General features: G+C 46.2%; 2 protein-coding genes across 2 annotated transcripts; one reads left to right on the top strand and one right to left on the bottom strand.

The window, feature by feature from the left end:
- Nucleotides 1-2,874: 2,874 nt before the first annotated feature.
- fmoda (fibromodulin a) lies at nucleotides 2,875-4,903 on the bottom strand (the record flags this gene model as incomplete). Its single annotated transcript, XM_083669325.1, has 5 exons — nucleotides 2,875-3,147; nucleotides 3,306-3,573; nucleotides 3,792-3,932; nucleotides 4,081-4,203; nucleotides 4,538-4,903. The coding sequence occupies 5 exons, from the start codon at nucleotides 4,901-4,903 to the stop codon at nucleotides 2,996-2,998; spliced, it is 1,050 nt and encodes a 349-aa protein (XP_083525451.1). The 3' UTR covers nucleotides 2,875-2,995.
- A 195-nt stretch (nucleotides 4,904-5,098) lies between these two features.
- LOC310803643 (lumican) lies at nucleotides 5,099-19,642 on the top strand (the record flags this gene model as incomplete). Its single annotated transcript, XM_083668497.1, has 7 exons — nucleotides 5,099-5,118; nucleotides 6,478-6,796; nucleotides 7,110-7,193; nucleotides 16,773-17,114; nucleotides 17,429-17,753; nucleotides 17,907-18,224; nucleotides 19,491-19,642. The coding sequence occupies 7 exons, from the start codon at nucleotides 5,099-5,101 to the stop codon at nucleotides 19,640-19,642; spliced, it is 1,560 nt and encodes a 519-aa protein (XP_083524623.1).
- Between the last annotated feature and the right edge of the window lie 2,525 nt (nucleotides 19,643-22,167).

Genomic DNA, 22,167 nt, shown 5'->3' with positions numbered 1-22,167 from the left:
ACCCTTTCCCAGAGTGGTCATGAATGACATGGAGTTATACATAGATTACATGGTAGGCTGGTGGAGGTAGAAATCAAAGGATGGGCTCAAAGGATGCATGGAATGGAACAAGAAGCACACTATTCAGCTAGACTGTATAACTTATTATGGTACTGTCTAAATGAGGTCTTACCCAATGCAAACATTGATATAGCGGTGACCAATACTTCTTCAACAATGTCCAAGTGCTTTTGAAGTATTACAGAGAGTGTATTGACAGTTTGTGTACTGATAGAGAGTGAGAGTGTGGACTTATACAGGATGTGTATGGGTGCACAACCCCGGTGTCCACAACAGGAGAACAATGACCAACTTGTGGAGTCCAGCTCCTCAGAGACAGAGAGAGAGAGAGAGAGAGAGAGAGAGGGGGAAAGCACAAGTCTTTTGGAATTAAGAATGTGTGTGTAAGAGTTTGTGCAAATGTGTGCATAGTTCTCCAGCCAACGGTTGATTGATGGATGGTGCAATTAAGGGCAAACAAAAGCATCATTCTTTTAAGAGAGAGAGAGAATGTGTGTGTGTGTGTGTGTGTGTGTGTGTGTCAGTCAGCACGGCCAATCCATGACTCTCACCTGAGCAGGCCTCTGCATTCCTCTGTATACAGTACCTGTGTCTCAGTGCCTCTACAATATGTCTCTGTGTATCCGTCGCAGTCCTGTCCTGCCCTTGGTTCACAACCTTCAGCTGATACAGGGCGGTTTCCCGGACAGGGTTAAGTTTACATTAGGACTGATTCTACTCAAATCAGGAAAAAATGTTATTTCTGAAACGGTGCTTAATGTCTGATTTCTTAGTTCTGGACTATGGATTCCCTGACTAAAATAAGTAAGGATTTATCAGATTTATCAGATGTTTTGCCAGCGATTGCTCTGTAACTGTTGTGCATATGACAATAAAACCATCTTGAATCTTGAATCTTGAATCTTGTGTGAGGTTGCTTCAAAAACACGAGATGGAATACACATATTGCAATTATTTGTCATGGAGAGCACTGGTGCAACCTGTCACATGACACATTGGAGCAGTGCAATGGGGAATTTTGAGAACCGTCATGTCTGATCATGTGTAGTCTTAGTATATTACATGATTGTATGGCTGATCAAATCATTTCTAGCTTAATGAATACTTTAATATTCTATTGATGAATCTTTAGCTTGTCAGCTGATTTTCAAGGGCCAGTGTTGTCCTTGACAACAGTGAGTCCGGTGGCACTACATGGCCTGATTAAGTGAAATGTTATGTATGATCCATCTGTTGTATCTGTATGTTCTGCTTAATCTGTTGATGGCAACTGACGTACAGAGTGTATCATTGACAAGCAATCACATACACAAACAAACACATTGTCACTGTATTACCTAACTGATTCTAGGGTACAGTATATAAGCTGTGTCCTTCCTATTGGAGGTTGGACAATTTCTCTGCTGGGATGCTGGATAGTGTTCCCTTGTTGCAACTTGTTGCTGCTCGATTGTTATAAACCTATTGATTATACTGTACTTGCTGTTGCTCATTCCTGAACCTGAGAGTAAACTATAACAGGCAGTCTTATAAGCAGAGTTTAAATTAAGTCAGGAGTAGGCCGAACAAGGGAGGGGGATGAAAAGAATACAAAATTGTTAGTTAATTTGAAATAAACAAACCTCAATGCTAACCGTGTAGACAAACTGCAACAGAAGCCAGGTAAAAGAAAACCTGAACTACAGTTTGCGTGAATTCAACACAAATAAAAAAACTTAATCCTGGACTATATTGCATGTCTAAAATGGTTGCCCTTTGTGGTGTTCATGTGTCATTTCCCAACATTGCCATTGACTAGGCTCACACACACACACACACACACACACACACACACACACACACACACACACACACACACACACACACACACACACACACACACACACACACACACACACACACACACAATTGTCTTATTAAAACATGGTTACCTTTATTTACTCCATACGAAAGGCCAGTAAGTACATAAAAACACCTAAACCTTAGTCAATCTCAAAATCAATACATGCAATGCTTACAGTACATTTATTTTAAATCATAAATCGGAACAGTCATATCCCTTCATGTGTCAGTTTCAGCACTGTACAGTAAGGCAGAAGGAAATACACTGTGTCCATATTCATACAAAGCAACATTGTGTTATAATAATAAAATAAACTTTAACATCAAAGCTTCCCTCCTCCTCCTTGAAGTGAACGTAAGAGTTACTAACTACATGGGCGGTAGGAAGGCCTGGGAAATGGTTAGAGATACATTAGTGAGTCAGTTGTCTGCGGCCCACGGTTAGAATAAATACTCACAGCATCATTCGACAGAAACAGAACGCAAATAGAACATTATTGTGATAGAAAACTGAGAAAGGTCAAAAAGGTTAGCTCACATGCTCAACAGCTATCAATGGAACCACCAGATTACCCACCACAGAATGCTGTTTGAATGGGAAAGTCCATTCTATCTATTTTGACTCTATTCGGCTCTACCCCTCTCTGAGCTGCTCTATTGAGTAGATGCACATCAGAGAGAGAGAAAGGGAAAGAGAGAAAGAGAGGGAAAGATGCACAAAAACACACTTTTTTGTCTTATAAAGAATTACTGCATGTTTCAAACAATGTTACTTTCACACAACAAAGTTGACTTTGGTAGCAGTTGTAATGCTTGGAGAATCTACTATTCTAATGCTTTGAACACATTATGCTCTGAATAGAAGATGAATGTCCTTTGTTACAGAATGACAAAACCAACAAACACTATACTTGGAGCAGTTGGGTCTTGTGTGTTACTGTCCTGCTGCACTCTGCTGGTGAAACTGGGGAGCTGCAACACGGTGGTAAAAACAAAACTGCTGCCGTCCGCTGGGGATATGGAGGAACTACAACTGGTTGTGTAGTCGCGGAGGGACTGCTGCCCTCTAATGGCAGGACTGGTGTACAGGCAGTTACACCTCAATAGAGGAGGCCAGGCGCAGACACAGGGCGGACTCAGAGGGAACATCCCGGGCACTGATCTCGTTCCCTTCCAATCGCAGCGTCCGCAGCTTGGAGAAGTTCATGATGTCCACAACGCTGCAGAAACTGCCCAGAGTGAACTCTGAAGGAGGGAGAGGGGAGTCAAATCTCACACTGGGAAGTTTTATACAATCGTTCGGCGATTATACAATCACAAACAACACGAAAAAATAACCAGTCTGCCCCTTACTGTATATGAATGGAGAACCGAGGGAAGAATTGAGAGGTTAAAGTGTGTACCTTTGATGTGGTTGGCCTGCAGGTAGAGGTGCTCCAGTGTGGAGCTCACAGGGGGGATCCTCTCTAGTTGGTTATAGCTCAGGTCCAGCTCCACCAGGCCCGTCACGTTGAAGGTGTTGGGAGGGATTCCCTTGTCCGTCAGCTGGTTGTGGGCCATGCGGATGTACTGCAGCTGGGAGAATCCTTGTAGGAAACCCTCTGGCACTGTGGCGATGGCGTTAGACTCCAGATACAGCTGGTGCAGTCGCTCAGGAAGAACATCTGGAACCTGAGATTGATTCCCGGAGGAGGAAATTAGGTTTTTAAAAGAAAGAAAACAACACACTTACGTACTTACTCTTTTAAACAATGAGGTGGCAACTCCTTGTAAATATAGTTCAATAAATGAAAAGGACACACACACACACACACACACACACACACACACACACACACACACACACACACACACACACACACACACACACACACACACACACACACTACCTTCTTCAGCTTGTTGCCACTGACATCCAGCAGTGTGAGAGAGTTTAACCCCTTCAGAGACGAGCCCAGCTCTGCCACATCGTTGTCATGGAGATACAGGATGGTGAGGTTATCCATTCCCTCCAGAGCTGGGGGCGTTACCTTAGAAACCGAACCAAAACAAAGTCTTTATATAAAGTACATTCAAACATGCCAATTATCGTCAGAAACAAAGATAGAGAACATTTTGGAGTTTGGGAAGAACACAGTGATAAGACTGTAGATAGATAGTATCTATGGATGTCTGTACCTTGTTGATGCTGTTGTGGTTGATCCTCAGGTCTCGAAGTGAGCGTGGGAGGTTTTGGGGAATGCGGGTCAGGTTGTTGTGCTGTAGATACAGGCGCTCCAGACGCTGCAGCTTGGCAAATGCCTGAACAATGGTAATAGTAACAACAAGGTTATTCAGCATTGGCGCTTTTGATTAAACACACATGTAGCTCATGCAAGAATGAATACGATAACATGATCACACACTTGTATACAATGCAACTTAACAGCAGTTGACACATACAGTACTGCATATTGGCTATGCAGGAATCGAACCCACAACTAGTGTTGGAACCACCCTTGGACAGCCCATAGAGCCAGAGTTATGAACATATAATAGAGTTATGCACATATAATACTGATAAATGGCTTGCTCAGAGGCAGCAACATGGTGGATCACTCTGACTGATTGGGCCCAAGTGTGTTCTGTACTGTACCTTCTTGCCGATGCGGTCAGATGACAGTTGGTTGTGATGCAACATGACCCAGACCAGGCTAGTGGCGTTGGCCAGGGCAGCGTCAGGCAGGGCTGTGATGGCGTTGTGCTGCAGGTACAGGTACTTCATACGTGAGGGCACAGATGGCATGACCGTCAGCCCCCGGTCATCACAGTACATGGCGATGGGGAAGGTGGGGGGACAGTCGCACTCCTCAGGGCACTCACCCCCCGTTTTGTCGGCCAGGAGGGAGCCTTCATGGTAACCACGGCTACGCAAGGAAGACAGCCAGGCGAAGGGGTCCTGTCTCTGGGAGAGGGACGAGGGCACGAGGGCGGCCAGTAGGAACACACACACCACACGCATGGTCACACACACACGCAGGGCACTGGAGGAGAGTAATAGCTGAAGTGGATACAAAAGAGAGAAGACGCAAATTAGCATCAAAACATTACTCTGAATATAACCTAGTTTAGGCCAAGGGCTCATTCAAGAGGTGCAATGTTACAAAATGTTCAGAAATATTGTTGGTAGAGCAGACATTACTGTGCTGAATAGAGAATGGTATCAACTCTACACAGGTATGAATTTTTAGGTTGCCCATTTCAAGTACATTTCGAGTACACTTCAACAGGAACCTTTTTCTAAAGCTCTGATCTTTGTGATATTAAACAAATATCAATTGACGTTTAATAGAAAAATAAATTACAGAAACTGACAAGAAAGGCACTTTCACTTTTCACTCTTGGTCACAAAATGGGCAGAAAATTTACCAGAATAACAACATCAAACATCATAGGTTCAGTTGCCCCTTTAGAAACCCTGAAGAAATGTTCCTTTCCCCCCCCAAAAAATTGCACCCACCAAACCAGCTGCAATGCCACCAAAACATGGTTATGTAACCAATCAAAAAGGTGCAGCTGAATGTTCTGTATAGGCATGACAGACTATAGGCTATGTGTATATTAATGCAGGAAAACTTTAACGTTCTTGATCCATGGGGACTCCAGAGAGGAAATATAAAAAAAGAAAAGAAAAATAAATCCATGAATGTCGGCTTTGTAGGCATATCCCACCACTGCCAAACTGCATGAGGAAATGTTGAACAAGTATCCTTTGATGCACATGAAAAATGTCCAATAAAGAAAACAAACATGTGAGCCTATCTTCTGTTTTTACCCATTTCCTACAAGATTTGGTTGCTGTATGATATCACACAACACACCCTAACACACACACACACACACACACACACACACACACACACACACACACACACACACACACACACACACACACACACACACACACATTCACACCTACCTAAACAGTGAGAGACAGTCCCTCCTCTTCCCCTCTCTCTAAGAGGCTGTGTAGGACTGAGATGGACTATGCCAAAGACTTTGTGAAAACCTTTCTCTCCCTGCTTGCCTTCCTCTTCTCCATCCCCCTCTCCACCCCTCTGTCCCCCCTGCCTGCCTTCCTCCTCTCCACCCCCCTTTACCCCTCCCTGCCTTTTTTCTTTCCACCCCCTCCTGTTTCCCTTTTTCACCCCTTTCCATTAGTACTCAGCCGTGCCCCAGCTCTGCTGACTCTCCCTCCCTCCACCCCATCCCATCCCACCCTCCCCTAGACCCCATCCTGTAGCCTCGCTCTCCCCCAAGAGTGAGTGCTGTGGAGTGGGGTGGCTGCACAGGATTGCTCCCATCTGTGGAGCACGTTGAACCCCTCAGCTCAGCCCCCCCGTTTCCTCCCAGAGTTGAAACCCTCTGTTCCCTCTCAGTGTTAAGCCCTGCTCCCCCTCTCCTCTTACTGTAGGACTGTTCTTGTCATTAAGGGGAAAAGAGAAGGTTGTTGTGGGCCACAGACCTGCCTTATCCCCCAAACCATGAGGCTGTCTCACCCCCAGCTCACACTACCCTCACCCCTCACTGCTCCAGGACCTGTCTCACCCCCAGCTCACACTACCCTCACCCCTCACTGCTCCAGGACCTGTCTCACCCCCAGCTCACACTACCCTCACCCCTCACTGCTCCAGGACCTGTCTCACCCCCAGCTCAGACTACCCTCTCCCCTCACTGCTCCAGGACCTGTCTCACCCCCAGCTCACACTACCCTCACCCCTCACTGCTCCAGGACCTGTCTCACCCCCAGCTCACACGACCCTCACTGCTCCAGGACCTGTCTCAACCCCAGCTCACACTACCCTCACCCCTCACTGCTCCAGGACCTGTCTCACCCACAGCTACCTACAGTTCAGTAGCCAGTCTAAACTCTGATGTTGGGGAGTGAAGGAGAAGCAGGCAGCGACCAGCCTTCTATCTTTACTTATGTCTTGTTAAATGACAGCATCTGTTATGGCCCTCACTATCAGTTGGTTCAAGGTTTTACTGAGCTCTCTTTTGCTCTATTGCTTTCTCTTGTTTGCCTGCCTCTTCTAATCTCCCTCTCCCTCCCCACTGTATGTCCTTCCTTCTCTCTCTCTCTCTCTCTCTCTCTCTCGCTCTCTCTCTCTCTCTCTCTCTCCCTTTCTCTCTTTCAGACTCTCTCGCTCATGGGATCCCCCTCTTAGCTTTACTGTGTGGAGGTGAGGAAGGCCAGCCACCTCCAGATAAGGAGTACAGAGGGACTAGCACAGGGAGATAAGGGAGCCAAGGTCAGAATCAGACCCAGATTTTCTGATTTCCTCTCAAGTCCAAATGGAACAAATAAGGGAGTGACGAGTCTCTTCTATGGAACAGCATGTACAACAGAAAAGGGAAGGGGAGAGAGAGGGAGAGAGAGAGAGAGAGTTACTGACATCTTTACCACATTAGATTTGACGACACATTTGACTACACACCCATTCCCCTGTGGTCTGCCAGCTTCTTCGTTTGGCATCATACGCCATCATTTGTGGGCACTTATGTATACATATATACATACATGTATGAATGGACAGTACACATTCACTATAATTTGTGGCCATGTATGTGCACATACATAGTAACTTATATACAATGCATTGGAGTAACTGAAAATAGTGCTCCAAGCCACTGCCCTTCAGAGAGGCCACAGGTGATGAAGCCAGCCACAGACTGATTTAGACTGGGCCTCTCTAATGCTATGCTATCTGAGTGGGAAATCTGTAAGGCAGAGTTAGACTGTGCTGTGTACAAAGGTTGATATAAACTGGCCCCCCAATGATGTAGTTAGAGGCTTGGCTGAGGGCCTAATGTCAGACTATTAACAGGTTTTATAGCAGCACTGAGGGAGGATGCAGAACCTGATGCCCACACTGCAACTGCAGGGAGCCTGGGGTTTCATGATTAGGAAGGGGGGACCTTAGGTATTTATTATCTAGTTTGGGATTGCATTTACAGTAACTGAAATAGGAAGGACAACATAGTCTATGAGGGACTAAAAGACAAAGCAACATATTGTGGGGCCTGTGGGCTGTAGTTTGTCTCTGCAGCATGAGGAAACACTTTACATTCCTTCCTGTCTCTCTGGGAGTCTTTATCTCCGGGGCCATGTGGGGCTCGGACCCTCTGAGTTCCACTCTGATTTAGGACAGGGATGGGTAGGAGTCTAACCCAGCCCACTGGGCAGGGATCCACCAATCATATTCCTCATCTGTGATGCCCATGTGACCAACAAATAAATTGCCTCATTTTGAACCATCTGATAATGCTCTTATAGAAGTCCTTTTCAACACGTTTTCCCTTCCTCTCCAACTACAGCCAAAGAGGGACTCTTGATATATCATGTTGGCATCAGAGAGTTCTCAGCTGAGTGATCAGTGTCCTGCAGGGAGCCCTGGCAGGGTCAAGGTTCAGGTGATTAGAGTTAACCACCTCTATTCCCTCTGCTGTAACTCAGACCAGACACTGAACCCCTGTGGGGTAAAGCAGACAGGCAGATCCCTCTGTGGGTTAAGGTCAGAGGCTGTTTGCTTTGTGTTTATGTCTGGGACAGATGAAAGCTGCGATTTGTGTGTGTGTGTGTGTGTGTGTGTGTGTGTGTGTGTGTGTGTGTGTGTGTGTGTGTGTGTGTGCGTGTGTGTGTGCATGTGTGTATGTGCGTGTGTGCGTGTTTCTGTTGCATCGGTTTTAATTTAGAGTGAGAGGAATCAATTCTCTGCCGATCAGCACTTCAAAGGTGGAGGCTTAAGCCAGGGGAGGCTGGAGGAGGCAGAATCACTGGCCTAAGCTTGCGAATGGTGCTTAGATTCGTTTAGAAGGTCAAGAGATCAGGAGTTCTGGAACCTTTGGCTGAGGCTGTGAATTCTTCTAAAGAATGTCCAATGTCTCCTTCCAACACTCTGTTATTCCATCACCTACTAATCCTGACAGAGGTCCAGTTCCAGAGTGAAATTCTCAGTCTTTATAAAAACCCATTCGGACCACATATACCATTACATATCCCTGTTCCTTCCAAATGTCCAGGAATGTGTTTGTCTCTGGAATAAGGACCGGCCAGTCCGAACAGAGAATCTTTGTCTCATGAAGTTTTATAACTGTTGTTTTGATCTCAGTGAGATCACCATTATGGAGGGGTCCTTAGTATATAGCTGTCCAGATGGTTTGTTCCTCCCATTGAGAGGAACCATCTCAGAGCCATGTGGCCCTAATAGAAGACCTGCTGCCAGACATGGAGTACCAACAGAAGAATAAAGTGTTTCTTTAAATCTGCAAGAGTTTGAAAACATGTTTTCTTTAACCAACAGGCCAGAATATCAAATGTCTACATACTGTAGCAGGGGAGGCTGGTGGAGGTAGAAATTGAAAGAAGGGCTCATTGTAATCCATTGGCAGCCTCCCCTGTCATATATACAGCCAAACACACACAAACACACACACTGACACACACACACACACACACACACAACCAAACAAGACCCCAAATCACACTCCTCACCACCTCTCCCCCAGGCATATTGGCAATTTGTGTCGGCGGTAACTGGTGAAAACACCACTGCACTGTATTGCTGTCTCGCCTGCACTCGCCTGGTGGGTGAAGTAACGGTAAATCCAGGCGTGTTCATGATAATAAGCAGGTCAAGCGCCATCATGTGCGCTGAAAAATCTGTCTTTGAAAAGTAATATTCCATTACACACACTGTAATCGCTACCGCCAGCGCCCCCGACCAGCGCTAAGGCTGGTTTTTACACCGTTAAAATATAGCCCTTAGTCTTAAATTACCGCTTTATGAGGCGCTTGGTGGCAGTTAGGTTTTTCCTGTCTGTTAAACAACTAAGTTTCACTCTCCCACTATGTCCTTGTTAAATCTTTCAACATGGTTGACCTACAGAGACTCTGTGTGACACATACCAAAGCAGAGACCAATGCTCTGGGCTGAGACAAATGATCAGTATTCAAACCTGTTTGTCTCTGATAATGCTCTCTGTTGAGGGTGCACTTTCTCCGAGATGTGGCGAGAATACAGACTAGAGTCCAGAACCAGCCCAATGACTCTATCAAGGAGGAAATAAACCTCAACGACACTCAATCCTCAACGAACCTCAACGACACTCAGGGCCTGTCAACCTCTCCATACAGACAATTCAGAAGAAACATTCACCTAGAAACACACACACACACACACACACACACACGGGCACAAAACTAACAAAATAGGTTTCTTCTTTGAGGTCCCTGGACAGAGTGGCTCCTCTAGGTAACCTGAGCCAGAGAGCCAGAGGGTGCAGTATGGACCTCGCAATGCAAAGCAGATGTCTCCTGATCACGCACACACACACACACACACACACACACACACACACACACACACACACACACACACACACACACACACACACACACACCAGAATATGTAAACACTATGGTGTCATCATGGTTATATCAGTTCCAGTGGGGCTACAGAGGTAGGGATACTGCCAGAATCCGTCGCACATCACAAAACCAACATGCCCTGTTAAAGGGGCAATCTAGGATTCTAACAACAACAAAGCGGTCACCCTGCCACTCTTTTGGGTAAGCAGCTGAGGTAAGGGGCTGGATAAATGTTACCACTCTCAAATGCATAGTATGAGCTGTGGATGCAAGGATTGACCATCCACGAGATCAAAAATCATGTTTTGAGGCTATACATGTAATTACGTTACAATTACACTGTTTACAAACAATGGAGTAAAACAAGCTTTGGATTCTGATGACGTAAGACAGTTGAACGGGGCTCAAGGGCATTAATAAGTTATATTCTTCAAGAATCAATGGCTATATACAGTATCATTCATTTAAAAGTCCCAAAATGAGAGTGCCTAAGATTGCGTTCATGTCTTCATGAATACACTTCCTCTATGCTCAGCTGAAAGCAATGAGACTCTGCATGTTACAATGCTGGGAATGTCTCCTGCTCCCCCCTTCTCTCCCCTTCTCCTGCTCCCCCTTCTCCCCCCTTCTCCTGCTCCCCCTTCTCCTGCTCCCCCCTTCTCCTGCTCCGCCCTTCTCCTGCTCCCCCCTTCTCCTGCTCCACCATTCTCCTGCTCCCCCCTTCTCCCCCTTTCGCCTGCTCCCCCCTTCTCCTGCTCCCCCCTGTTCACTCAGAGGGCCACTGCTGCAGAGTCAGTAGGCTCTCTTCTACCGTATGCAGCTTGCATTTAGAAAGTAAGGTAGAGTATAGAATCTACAGAATAGAGCACAAGAGTGCATAGTCAAGAACACAAGCTCAAACATCTCACACATCATCAGGAAGTGTGGCCCAGTGAGTCTGAACCATGTCCCACACACACACACACACACACACACACACACACACACACACACACACACACACACACACACACACACACACACACATGTTATTGATTAAGCCACATGTCTCTCATAATTTTCTCATTCTGATCAAAGCAGTGTAAACATGTTTTCCAGTGTAACCACGTAAACCACTAATGTACAAATATGATGGAGAGCCTCATCATTGAAATAGAATGATTAGAACAGAGAAGGTTTTAAGTGTAACTTTGCTGTGAAGGGTATGGAGGAGGACGCAAGAATTCCTCAATGGAGCAGATTGGTGTCTGGTGAAATGGCGCCCTCTAGGCCCAGTGAGAGGGAATGTCCAGAGTGTATGACACTAACTCATCTAAAGCAACACCCCTATAGGAAGGAGACAATACAGGAAGCATATGGATGGGACATCAGCTATCCCATAGCCCAGTGCTTATATAACCATATATTAGGGAGGGTCCTCTTTCGGCGAGCCAGTTCATGAGAGAAGCAGATCTGGAAGTATCTTTGAAATCTCCCCAAAATAAATGAAAATCAAGCACATCCATGTGTCTTGATAGTACATCAAAGGCGGACTATTATTTGCTCTGTCTTTCAGTCTGTCTGCCTGTGTTGATATATCACCTCATCACCTGTAAATGTGGAGAGCAGTGAAACCTCTCTGACTGACCACTACACTGGAAAGATTTACCACCATTAATCTAAAACTGAAAAACAAACTGAATAGAGATATACACTCACCGAACACTTTATTAGGAACACCTGTACACCTTCTCATGGTAGAGGGGGTGTAATGGTGTGGGGAATGTTTTCTTGGCAGACTTTGGGCCTGTTAATACCAATCAATCATCGCTTGAATGCCACAGCCTATTTGAGTATTGTTGCTGACCATGTGCATCCCTTCATGGCCACAATTTACCCATCTTCTAATGGCTACTTCCAGCATGATAATGCACCATGTCATAAAGCAAAAGTAATCTCAAACTGGTTTCATGAACATTAAGCTGTGCAAACCACAAATCCACTGTTGCAGATACAGACTAATATATAAATAAATACCCCCAACCTTCCCCACCTTATCTTGGTGTTATGGAACAATTTGCAGCTGAGCCAGACTGTGACCCCTGTGATCTCTCCGACAGACAGGGGAAGAGTGGAACTCAGCTGGTAGGCCAGATATAGGCAGTTGGGGGAGTAATGAGTTTTGTGAGGGAGAGTGTGGTATATGAGATCTAGATGTGGGACAGAGTGGGGGAGTAAGGAGACAGTGGGGGAATATGGGGTAGTTGACAGGGGGAGTTGGGAGTTGGGTGGGAGAGTGAAGGGGCACATTAGAGGGATATAGCAGAGAATAGGTACCACATGGTAGTCGAGACAGTGGTATGTCTGCCCGGACCAGAGAGAAAGAGAGAGAGAGAGATAGAGAGGTTTTAATTCAGACTAGGCAGACAGCCATGAGTTAACCCCTGCACAGCCTGCTACTGTTACTATCACTTCAGTATATGACTTTCTGCTCTACCTCCAGCAACCATCAGCAGTCCTGCCTCATTGGTACTGCACACACATACAGTACTGTATGAGTCAAATCTCTCTCAAGATGAGCCCTACTGCAACATTTCAATGCTGAATTTTGCATAGTTGCTCTGAGGCTGCCGTACTCATGAAGAGCGAATAGTAATGTGTGCATGTTGATATATTTGGGTGACGGGATTTTTTTTAGTGGTTCACTTGTATCACCTCACAGTGGAAGGTGTTATTCTGGAGCAGAGAGAGCCTTGCCAGCGAAGGATGGAGGGAAGGTTTCCTCATTTCCTTGTGTTTATGGAAAAGCCATCAGGCAGTCTGTGGCAGGCAGGCAGGAGGCAGGAGCCCCAGCCTGTCTGGTATGTGCTAGCCTACCTATCCCTCCGAACACTCTGTCCCAGCTCCTGAGACCTCAGTCAATGTTTTGGAAACAAGGTATTCCATCCTGACAAATTAATTGAGGCTTACTCATTCTGTTATAAATGAAATAGCCATTAAATAATGTTTTTGTTATTGTGGAACTGTTCAACTCAATTATAAGACTGGGGCAACTGCTATGAGATTGCTGAGACAAACGCAAATCAGTACTTCTTGTTGTGTGTCACTTTCAGTTTGCATCATTGTTTTGCAAAAATGGCAGTGCTCTTACTTAGCTAAAGCGATGCTCCACTCCATTTACATCTTATAGTTGTTTTGCACTTGGATTTGATATAGTCACCTACCTCAAACAGTTTTTATGGGCGTATCTTGCTTCTTTAGATCTTTGGATGCAGCTTTTGAGGGTTAGGGTTTTAGGGTTTTAGGGTTTTAGGGTTTTAGGGTTTTAGGGTTAGGGTTAGGGTTAGGGTTTACTGCCACCCAAAAGGGTGAGCAGGAAGCACAGGCACATAAGTTCTCCTATACACCTTCTTCCTCAAATAGGTAATTAGAAGTAGTGTAATTTAACCAACAGTGGCATCAGTGTCACCTTCCACGACATTGAGTCTCCAGGATGTGGCTAATCTTTGAGGAACGATCTAGAGAAAGGATATCTTTTTCGATTCCTGATTCCATGTTCAACGAACTTGTTGGAGGGACCATACGCCCATTATAATTCAATAAATGCTAGTATAAAGTGCTATCAATGGGGGCATACATTTATGCAATATTGACAAACAAAACACCCATATTTACACACATCAATCACAAACACATTCAATAAATTGCTAGTATTAAAGTGCTATCAATGGGGGCATAAATTCATGCAATGTCGACAAACAAAACACCCATATTTACACACACCAATCACATACATACTACATTGGCGTACGTTCCCAATTTCAGAATCCCTTTAAAATATTTGATGATCTTCGGGTTAGGGTTAGGGTTAGGGTTAGGGTTATTGTATCCCTTTAAGAGGTGATTAGAGATCCAGGCAAACCATTGTATTATCTTCACATATTGTATGGAAGTGATCATGGCTAACCTGGGTGGTATAAATGTTAGGTCTATAATGAGCAGCTCCATAAAGAGAAGGCCCCTGAATACACCCCTGTGGTGCCCCTGAATGACACTGAGGTTGGGGAAAGTATTCACACACCACACACCATGAATACTATACATGACATGGACTCAGAGCTGTCCCTTACATATACTATTCTCAGCATATTGCCCCACTTCCTCCCCTGGTAAATCCATTCATTATTAATTATACGTTTGGGGTTCGATGTATTCATCCCCTCATCTCTACTCTGATCATCACTCCTGTTTTAGCTCTGACTAGAATACTTCAACCTCAAAGGGGGACAGATCCCTCTGGACTCTTGAGCATATTAACAGATGTAATGGTTTGGGTAAATTTGAGCAGAAAGGACTGAGAAGGAGCAGGGTGAGAGAGAACAGGGCTAAACTGTGTACTGGGTGTTAGACCGTCTGTTTGTGCTAGGGGGCGCTCCACCCGTGTTCTCATCAGTAATCTCTGTGTTGTCCCCTCCCTCTCTAACCCACACCCCCTCACCCCCTGCCTAATCTCCAGCAGTAACACTGGGAGGACTCTGGAATCTTTCCACTATGCTCAGCTGGGATGCATGCATGAACACACACAAAGACACACACACACACAAAGTACACACACACAAGTGTGCAGCATACACAGTGGTCTCTTTGGCTCCCCAGGAACTTTCCAGCTGCACTTTGTGCTGTCCTGGCCAGGACGTGAATACACACACACACACACACACACACACACACACACACACACACACACACACACACACACACACACACACACACACACACACACACACACACACACACACACACACACACACACACACACACCAGAGCCTTATAGTGGAAGTCTTCAATCATAACAACAGAGTCTGAGCATCAGTTTATTCACTGATAGTGTGCACCCCAGTATGGGCATCATCTTTACTCCAGATTACAGGTAACAGTGAGTGTTTCAGGTCTGCTGAGCAGGGAGTTGTGATGTCATGGTTTAAATATGGCTGCATTTGTATTGAACAGAACCATACTGAGGGAAGTAGTCTAAACACGTGCCCTGGCAACACCCTTACTGCAGTCAATAAAAGCTTCACATGATCCTAATTTACACCCTGTTCCCCTCCTTTGATAACTCTCAGTAGTTTCCCTCTCTCCGTCTTTACCTTACTGTCTCTTGTTTCCACCAAATGCTGCTGGTTCGGCACTTACCATAGGCTGTGAGTCTGGGTGGAAAGAGGAAGCAAGGGAGAGAGAGGGAGAGGGAGAGAGGGAGTGAGCGAGAGAAGAGTATATGGAGGAGGTCTGGGCCCTGGGCTGTGTACAGCAAAGGAATGCATCAGACAGTGGGTAAACACTGCAGGTACAGTAGCTTGAACCCACACACACATTTCTTACACACGTACACACACACACAAACACAAACACAGCCACACACACACACACACACACACACACACACACACACACACACACACACAGACACACACACACACACACACACCATGGAGCGCCACGACTGAACCAAGGAATCACACCACCTCAGGAACCCCAAACAACCCCAAACCCTATCCAGTACTCTTGCTCCACAGCCAGAACAGGTATGTGTGTTTGTTCAATCTTATGTATTTCTCTGTCTGTGTCATCTCAATGTGTCCAATGTTTGAGTGGGTGTTGTGCATTTTGAAGCCTGGAAAGTGCAACATTTCTGTGATTCATACAGATTAATAATTACAAACCTGTACAGTAAGACAAACCTTTACAAGGCATCTTATCATAAATACGTTCAGTACAATCCGGCTTAGTCACAACATACTTCATGCCATTACTGTGCCTACAGTATCAGGGCATACCGTATAGTGCATGCTTCCCTAAAATGATCAGGTGTTATAGAAGTGATCAAGTACTGTATCGTTACAGTAAGTACTGGATTAAGAGAATCCTGGGAGGCTACTCTACGTTATTAGTTTGCCTGCGCATGTGCATGCCGTGTGCGCACGTGTGTGCAGAACTATAACAGGTTCCAGCTGTGCATGTGGAAAAACACAGAGACACATTCCCCTCCCTCTCACACACAGATGTTTGTGTGCTGCTAACCACTGCAGCCAACTGTATGAGGGCAGAATCATGAGTCAAATCTGCTGCCTAATTACATAACTGTTATGTGAGGTGGGGGGGGGGGGGGGGGGGGGGCAAGTGAGTCTCTGCTAGTTGTCTTTTACTGTGACGTCAACCTCCTGAGACCAAAGAGCAAACGAGATAGCTTCTAGTTGAGAAGTTTGCAGAGTTGTCTTGTAAGCACGGTATCGAATCCCAGAGCGGATTAATACAATACATGATATCAGATATCTGGTTCTGTTCTGACCACCCAGGCTATGTACTGTGGATCTGAGTAGAGACTGTATCCAAATGAGAATGGTACTGATAGTGAACTGGATTTATTTTCACCTAACAATAGCTTTTATGACATGTTCCTCTCCATGTGTCTGATTCCCAGGTAAGGTTAGCTTTAGCAGCTAGCTCCATGGCTCTCCTATGGTCTGCTGTGGTGGGTCTGGCCCTGGTCCTGTGTGTATCCAGGCCTGTCTGGGCCTCCACAGGCAATGACCTGGACTATGGAGGCATACCCCTGTGGATCAACCGTTTCATAGGGGAACCCAGTGTCCTGAGTCTGAAGGGGCGTATAGACTCAGCCTGGTATAGAGCGGTCAACCCTGAGGCCTGCCCCAATCAGTGTGACTGTCCCATACAGTGGCCCTCTGCTGTGTACTGTGAACACAGAGGACTGGCAGAAGCACCTGATAGCATACCTGCCAGAACGCAATACCTATTTCTACAGGTAACACACACAAATGCATACATTTAGGCATGCACGCATGCACCCACACCCACACCCACACCCACACCCACACGCACACGCACACGCACACGCACACGCACACGCACACGCACGCACACACACACACACACACACACACACACACACACACACACACACACACACACACACACACACACACACACACACACACACAGCAGACACAGCAGACACAGCATACACACACGCCAATCACCAGCAATATTAATCTCCATAAGCTTTCACAAAGTTATACTTTTAACACAACATCATTGTGACAATAAATTATTCCTTAGGGCAACAACATCTCGTCCCTGCCCTCGTCTCTCCTGGCCAACGCAACAGGCTTGCGCTGGCTCATACTGGACCATAACCAGCTGCAGAGTGAGAAAGTGGACTCAACTGCGTTACAGAACCTCACCAGGCTGCGCTACCTCTTTGCCAACCACAACCATCTGACTATGGTGCCACCGGGTCTGCCCAGTGGGCTCAGGCAGCTCAGACTGGCCCGCAACCACATCACCTCCATCTCCCCCGGAACCTTCCAGAACCTCCAGAACCTCACTCTGCTGCTGCTACAGGGGAACAGATTCAGCACCATCACACAGGTTGACTTCAAAGGTACAGTAGCATAGATAGGTTGATGGATTCATAGACAGACAGACAGACAGACAGACAGACAGACAGACAGACAGACAGACAGACAGACAGTATAAGTTCACAGAAACAAAACTGCTTTGATCATGCTTATGTCCCCCTGCCTCCTCCCTTCAGGCCTGGTCTCTCTGAACCTGTTGGATCTGAGTGGGAACCTGTTCTCCACCTTCCCCCGTCACCTCCCCACCTCCATCCAGCAGCTGTACATGTCCAACAACTCTCTCTCTGAGCTGGGGGAGGAGAGCCTGGTGGGGTTCAAGGAGCTGAAGTTCCTGCATCTGAGTCGCTGTGGTCTGAAGAGCCCTAACGTGCACCAGCAGGCCCTCAACCTCTCCTCCCTGGTAGAGCTGGACCTCTCCTTCAACAAGCTCACTATGACCCCTACTGTGCCCACAACCCTGCAGTATCTGTACCTGCAGGCCAACCACATACACGGTAAGACCAACCACACACACATGCACGTGCACCCATGCACGCAAACACACACACACACACACACACACACACACACACACACACACACACACACACACACACACACACACACACACACACACACACACACATAGTCACAATATATATAGAGAGTTGATGAGGTCTACATGCTGTCAGATTTATGCAGTAAGACTGTCAGGAGAGACCCAACACCTCAGCCCTGCTGTAAGGGAGGAGGAGGGGAAATGTGGAAAATGTGACAGAATCTGTAGAGGAAACAAACGAGCCCCCCACTTTCACCCAGCACTGCAAGCCCTGGTCACTGCTCAGGGAGGGAAGGGGAGGGGGTTGGCGCTGGAGCTGAAGCTGGGGCTGGATAGAGGCTGGACTGGCGAGGGGAGAGCAGGGAAGGAGAAAGGCATTTGGAGAGAGGGAAAGTAGGTTAGCGCTGAAGAGAGGAGAGGAGATTGGTCTGAAAAGATCTGTGAGGAATTGACAAGGGGAGTCAGATCAAAAGCACGCTCTGTTCCTCTCTTCATATCCCTGTCCCTCACTTTCGCTCCCAATGTGCTCCCAATCTCCAAATATCCCCATCATATCTTTACTTCACTAGTTCTGTTTAGTAGACTGAAGTAGTCTATGATTACTCTTGACCATTGATCATGTGTGTGTTTGTGTATGTAAAGGCAGATGAGGGAGAGTATACCGTAACACCACTCTTAACATAGTTGCTCACAAACAGTCATACAACACTGTCAGAGGTCCCGAAGTGTTGTCCTGGCCAAAGGGAATGTTCCAGCCAGCGTAGGGAATGTTTTCCTGCTTTCCGTTCTTTGATCCAGCAGACTGTGCCTGTGTGCCATTTTGAGACAGAGAGAGAGACAGAAAGGGAGAGGGAGGGGGTGGGGGGGGAGTACTTCCCCCCCCGAAACACACACCTCATCGTCTAGCGCCCCGACAGCTACTGAGGTAGCTTCCTTTCTGACAGACCCCCCAAGACCCTCGTCAGAGAGCAGCCAAGCTGGGATAGGGGGAAAGCAGGGGAGTGAGTGTGTTGCGGTTTCTTCCCCTGTTCTAACTGAGGCACCTGCAAACCATCTGACAGAGCCTGTGACAGAGCAGCTTCTGTTCATGGGAGAACCACTCTCCTAGAGTGTCCATTTCAAGGAATATATTATGGCAAGACACTCCAGACATACTTTATGACTTCTTTGAAAAATAAGGAAATGGGCTTAATCCCATGTGTGTTCTCTGTGTTCCCTCCAGAGTTTAAAGTGTCTAGTTTCTGCCGGGAGGTGGGTCCTCTGTCCTACTCCAGGATGAAGATCTTACGGCTGGATGGGAACAAAATGGAATACCATCAGCTGCCCCCCGAGTGGGTCCACTGTCTCAGAGTGCTGCACCACATCTACATATAGGCCCTAGCCCTGACCCTTGACCCTTTACCCTGACCCTTTAGCCCCTAGGTTCAGTATAGTATCTCACTGATGAGTCTCACATCAGTCTCTACTATAGGGCCTTCATTCAGACAACACAATATAGAGTCAGTATGGAGGTTGATCCAGTCTCAACACAATCCTAACACAGTAATAAAACTGTAATAGCAGTTTAATATCTGACAGCCAGGAAGAGTACACAAACAAGCAGAGAATATATATACATGCACACGCACACGCGCGCACACACACACACACACACACACACACACACACACACACACACACACACACACACACACACACACACGTTAATGAGCACATTAAATTAGAACATAAGAGCTTTGTTGTTGTAATGTTTTGCGGTATTCCTCTTCGTTTTGTTTTGCTGAGGTGTAGTTACATGTGACATGTGACATGTGTTGTAGTGAAGTGTTATATATCCTATTGTTTTTGCATAAAAAGGGAAAATTAAAACATGTGCCATTATCAATACATGTCTCTGTTTTTACGTATAACTAGTACAAATGCCATGCCAGAGAGTATCTTCCTCTAACTGCTGTCCTTAATCTGAATTGATACTGTATTTCAGAACAGTAGTTGTTCTAATACCTGTAATAATGTTCTAATTACACTAGCTTCTGAAATTACAAAGAGGAACCTTTCTAATTCCTCCAGTGTAATAACAAACACCACTCATCTCTATTACTATGCAACTACAAAGCAATTACTAAAACATGTCGACACAGAAGTAATTACACAGGTATAAAAACATGTAACAGATCCTTCTGCTAATTCATATGGCTGACTTCAAGCTTAATCTTCCTTCCAGAGCATAAACCCTGTGTCCTGCTCCTGTACGCTGAAGGTAGCTCTCTCCTCTCAGACACACAATAACATTCCTCTGCCATGACACCATCCCATAATGAGCTGCTACAGCAACCTGCTGTTAGCACCATGGCAACGTATTGTTTTTATTCCTGAATCACATTAACAGACCCCCACAGAGTGTCTGGAGAGAACACATTTCCCGACTTACATCCCCAAACACATATACAACAGCCTGAACAGTGCAGTTGCACTGGTCCCCTGAGCGGCAATTCAACCCAAAGTGTTTCAAGTATTTTACCATACTATTCTTAGAACAGACATTCCCTCTCTTAGGGTTAGGGTTAGGGTTAAGACAACACACCTGGCTAGGCTAAAATGAATGAGGAATCAATGAAGTTATCTTTGGACCTTCTGACACCTCAGGGTAGAAGAACAAACATACTGTAATAGCCACCTGCTGGTCAGCACTGGAAGTACTCCTTAAGGCAAGCTGTGTGTTACTTTACCATTACTAATCTCACTACCACATTTTTCCGGGTGACACTGTGTGTTTGACAGACCCACCATTCAGGGGATAATACATCTGGTCCATAAACTCTGTGGAAACTGTGTGTGTGTGTGTGTGTGTGTGTGTGTGTGTGTGTGTGTGTGTGTGTGTGTGTGTGTGTGTGTGTGATTGCGTGTGTGTGTGTGTGTGTGTGTGTGTGTGTGTGTATGTGCAGCATGTGTGTGTGTGTGTGTGTGTGTGATTGCGTGTGTGTGTGTGTGTGTGTGTGTGTGTGTGTGTGTGTGTGTGGTAAGAGAGAGAGATGATGAACAGCTATTAATGGAACCACCAGATTACCCACCACAGAATGCTGTTTAAATAGTCTGTTCTATCTATTTTCACCCCTCTCTGAGCTGCTCTACTGTGTGTGTGTGTGTGTGTGTGTGTGTGTGTGTGTGTGTGTGTGTGTGTGTGTGTGTGTGTGCGTGTGCGTGTGCGTGTGTGTCTGGAGACGAGGAGAATCTATGTACAGCATGGGAAGGATGAGGGTGTTGGGGAACAATCTTACCTGTGTTCATCATATCCTTTTAATAACACACTCATCATCTCCTCCAGACACACAACACACACACACACACACACACACACACACACACACACACACACACACACACACACACACACACACACACACACACACACACACTCACACACACACACACTCACACACTCACATCCCAGTGGTGGAAACATAAGAAGCGGAGAGTCTGGGTCAGGACAGGAATCAAACACAAACATATGCATACTCATAACCATAAAAGCCTATGCCTGCCTGTGCCAGCAGTGACAACACTCAACCAGGGAGAACCAAGTCATAGTGAGGACAGAGGAAGGCTGTTTGCATGGTCTTGGGCAGAGTTTCTCGACAGTACTTCATGCTTTCCATACTTCATAATCTCTGGTTATCTGTGTCAGATATTATCATTATGCTGTATGTTTCCCCACAGCAGAGCCCGTCGCCATGGCAACCCAGAAACATCTCAGATACGAACCCCCCCCTGTCGTATCTGACCCCTACAGCCCGGCCTCTACATTCCCCATTTTCACAAGCGTAGAGGCAGGAAGACTCTCTGATGACCAGGAGGACAAGCCATGAGGGGGTGGGGGGGGGGGGGGGGGTGGGGGGGTA

Source organism: Argentina silus (genome assembly GCF_951799395.1).
Source record: "Argentina silus genome assembly, chromosome: 4".
In the NCBI taxonomy this organism is placed as follows: domain Eukaryota; kingdom Metazoa; phylum Chordata; class Actinopteri; order Argentiniformes; family Argentinidae; genus Argentina; species Argentina silus.
Note: the sequence above shows the minus strand (reverse complement) of the source record. Positions and strands in the feature narration are given on the sequence as shown.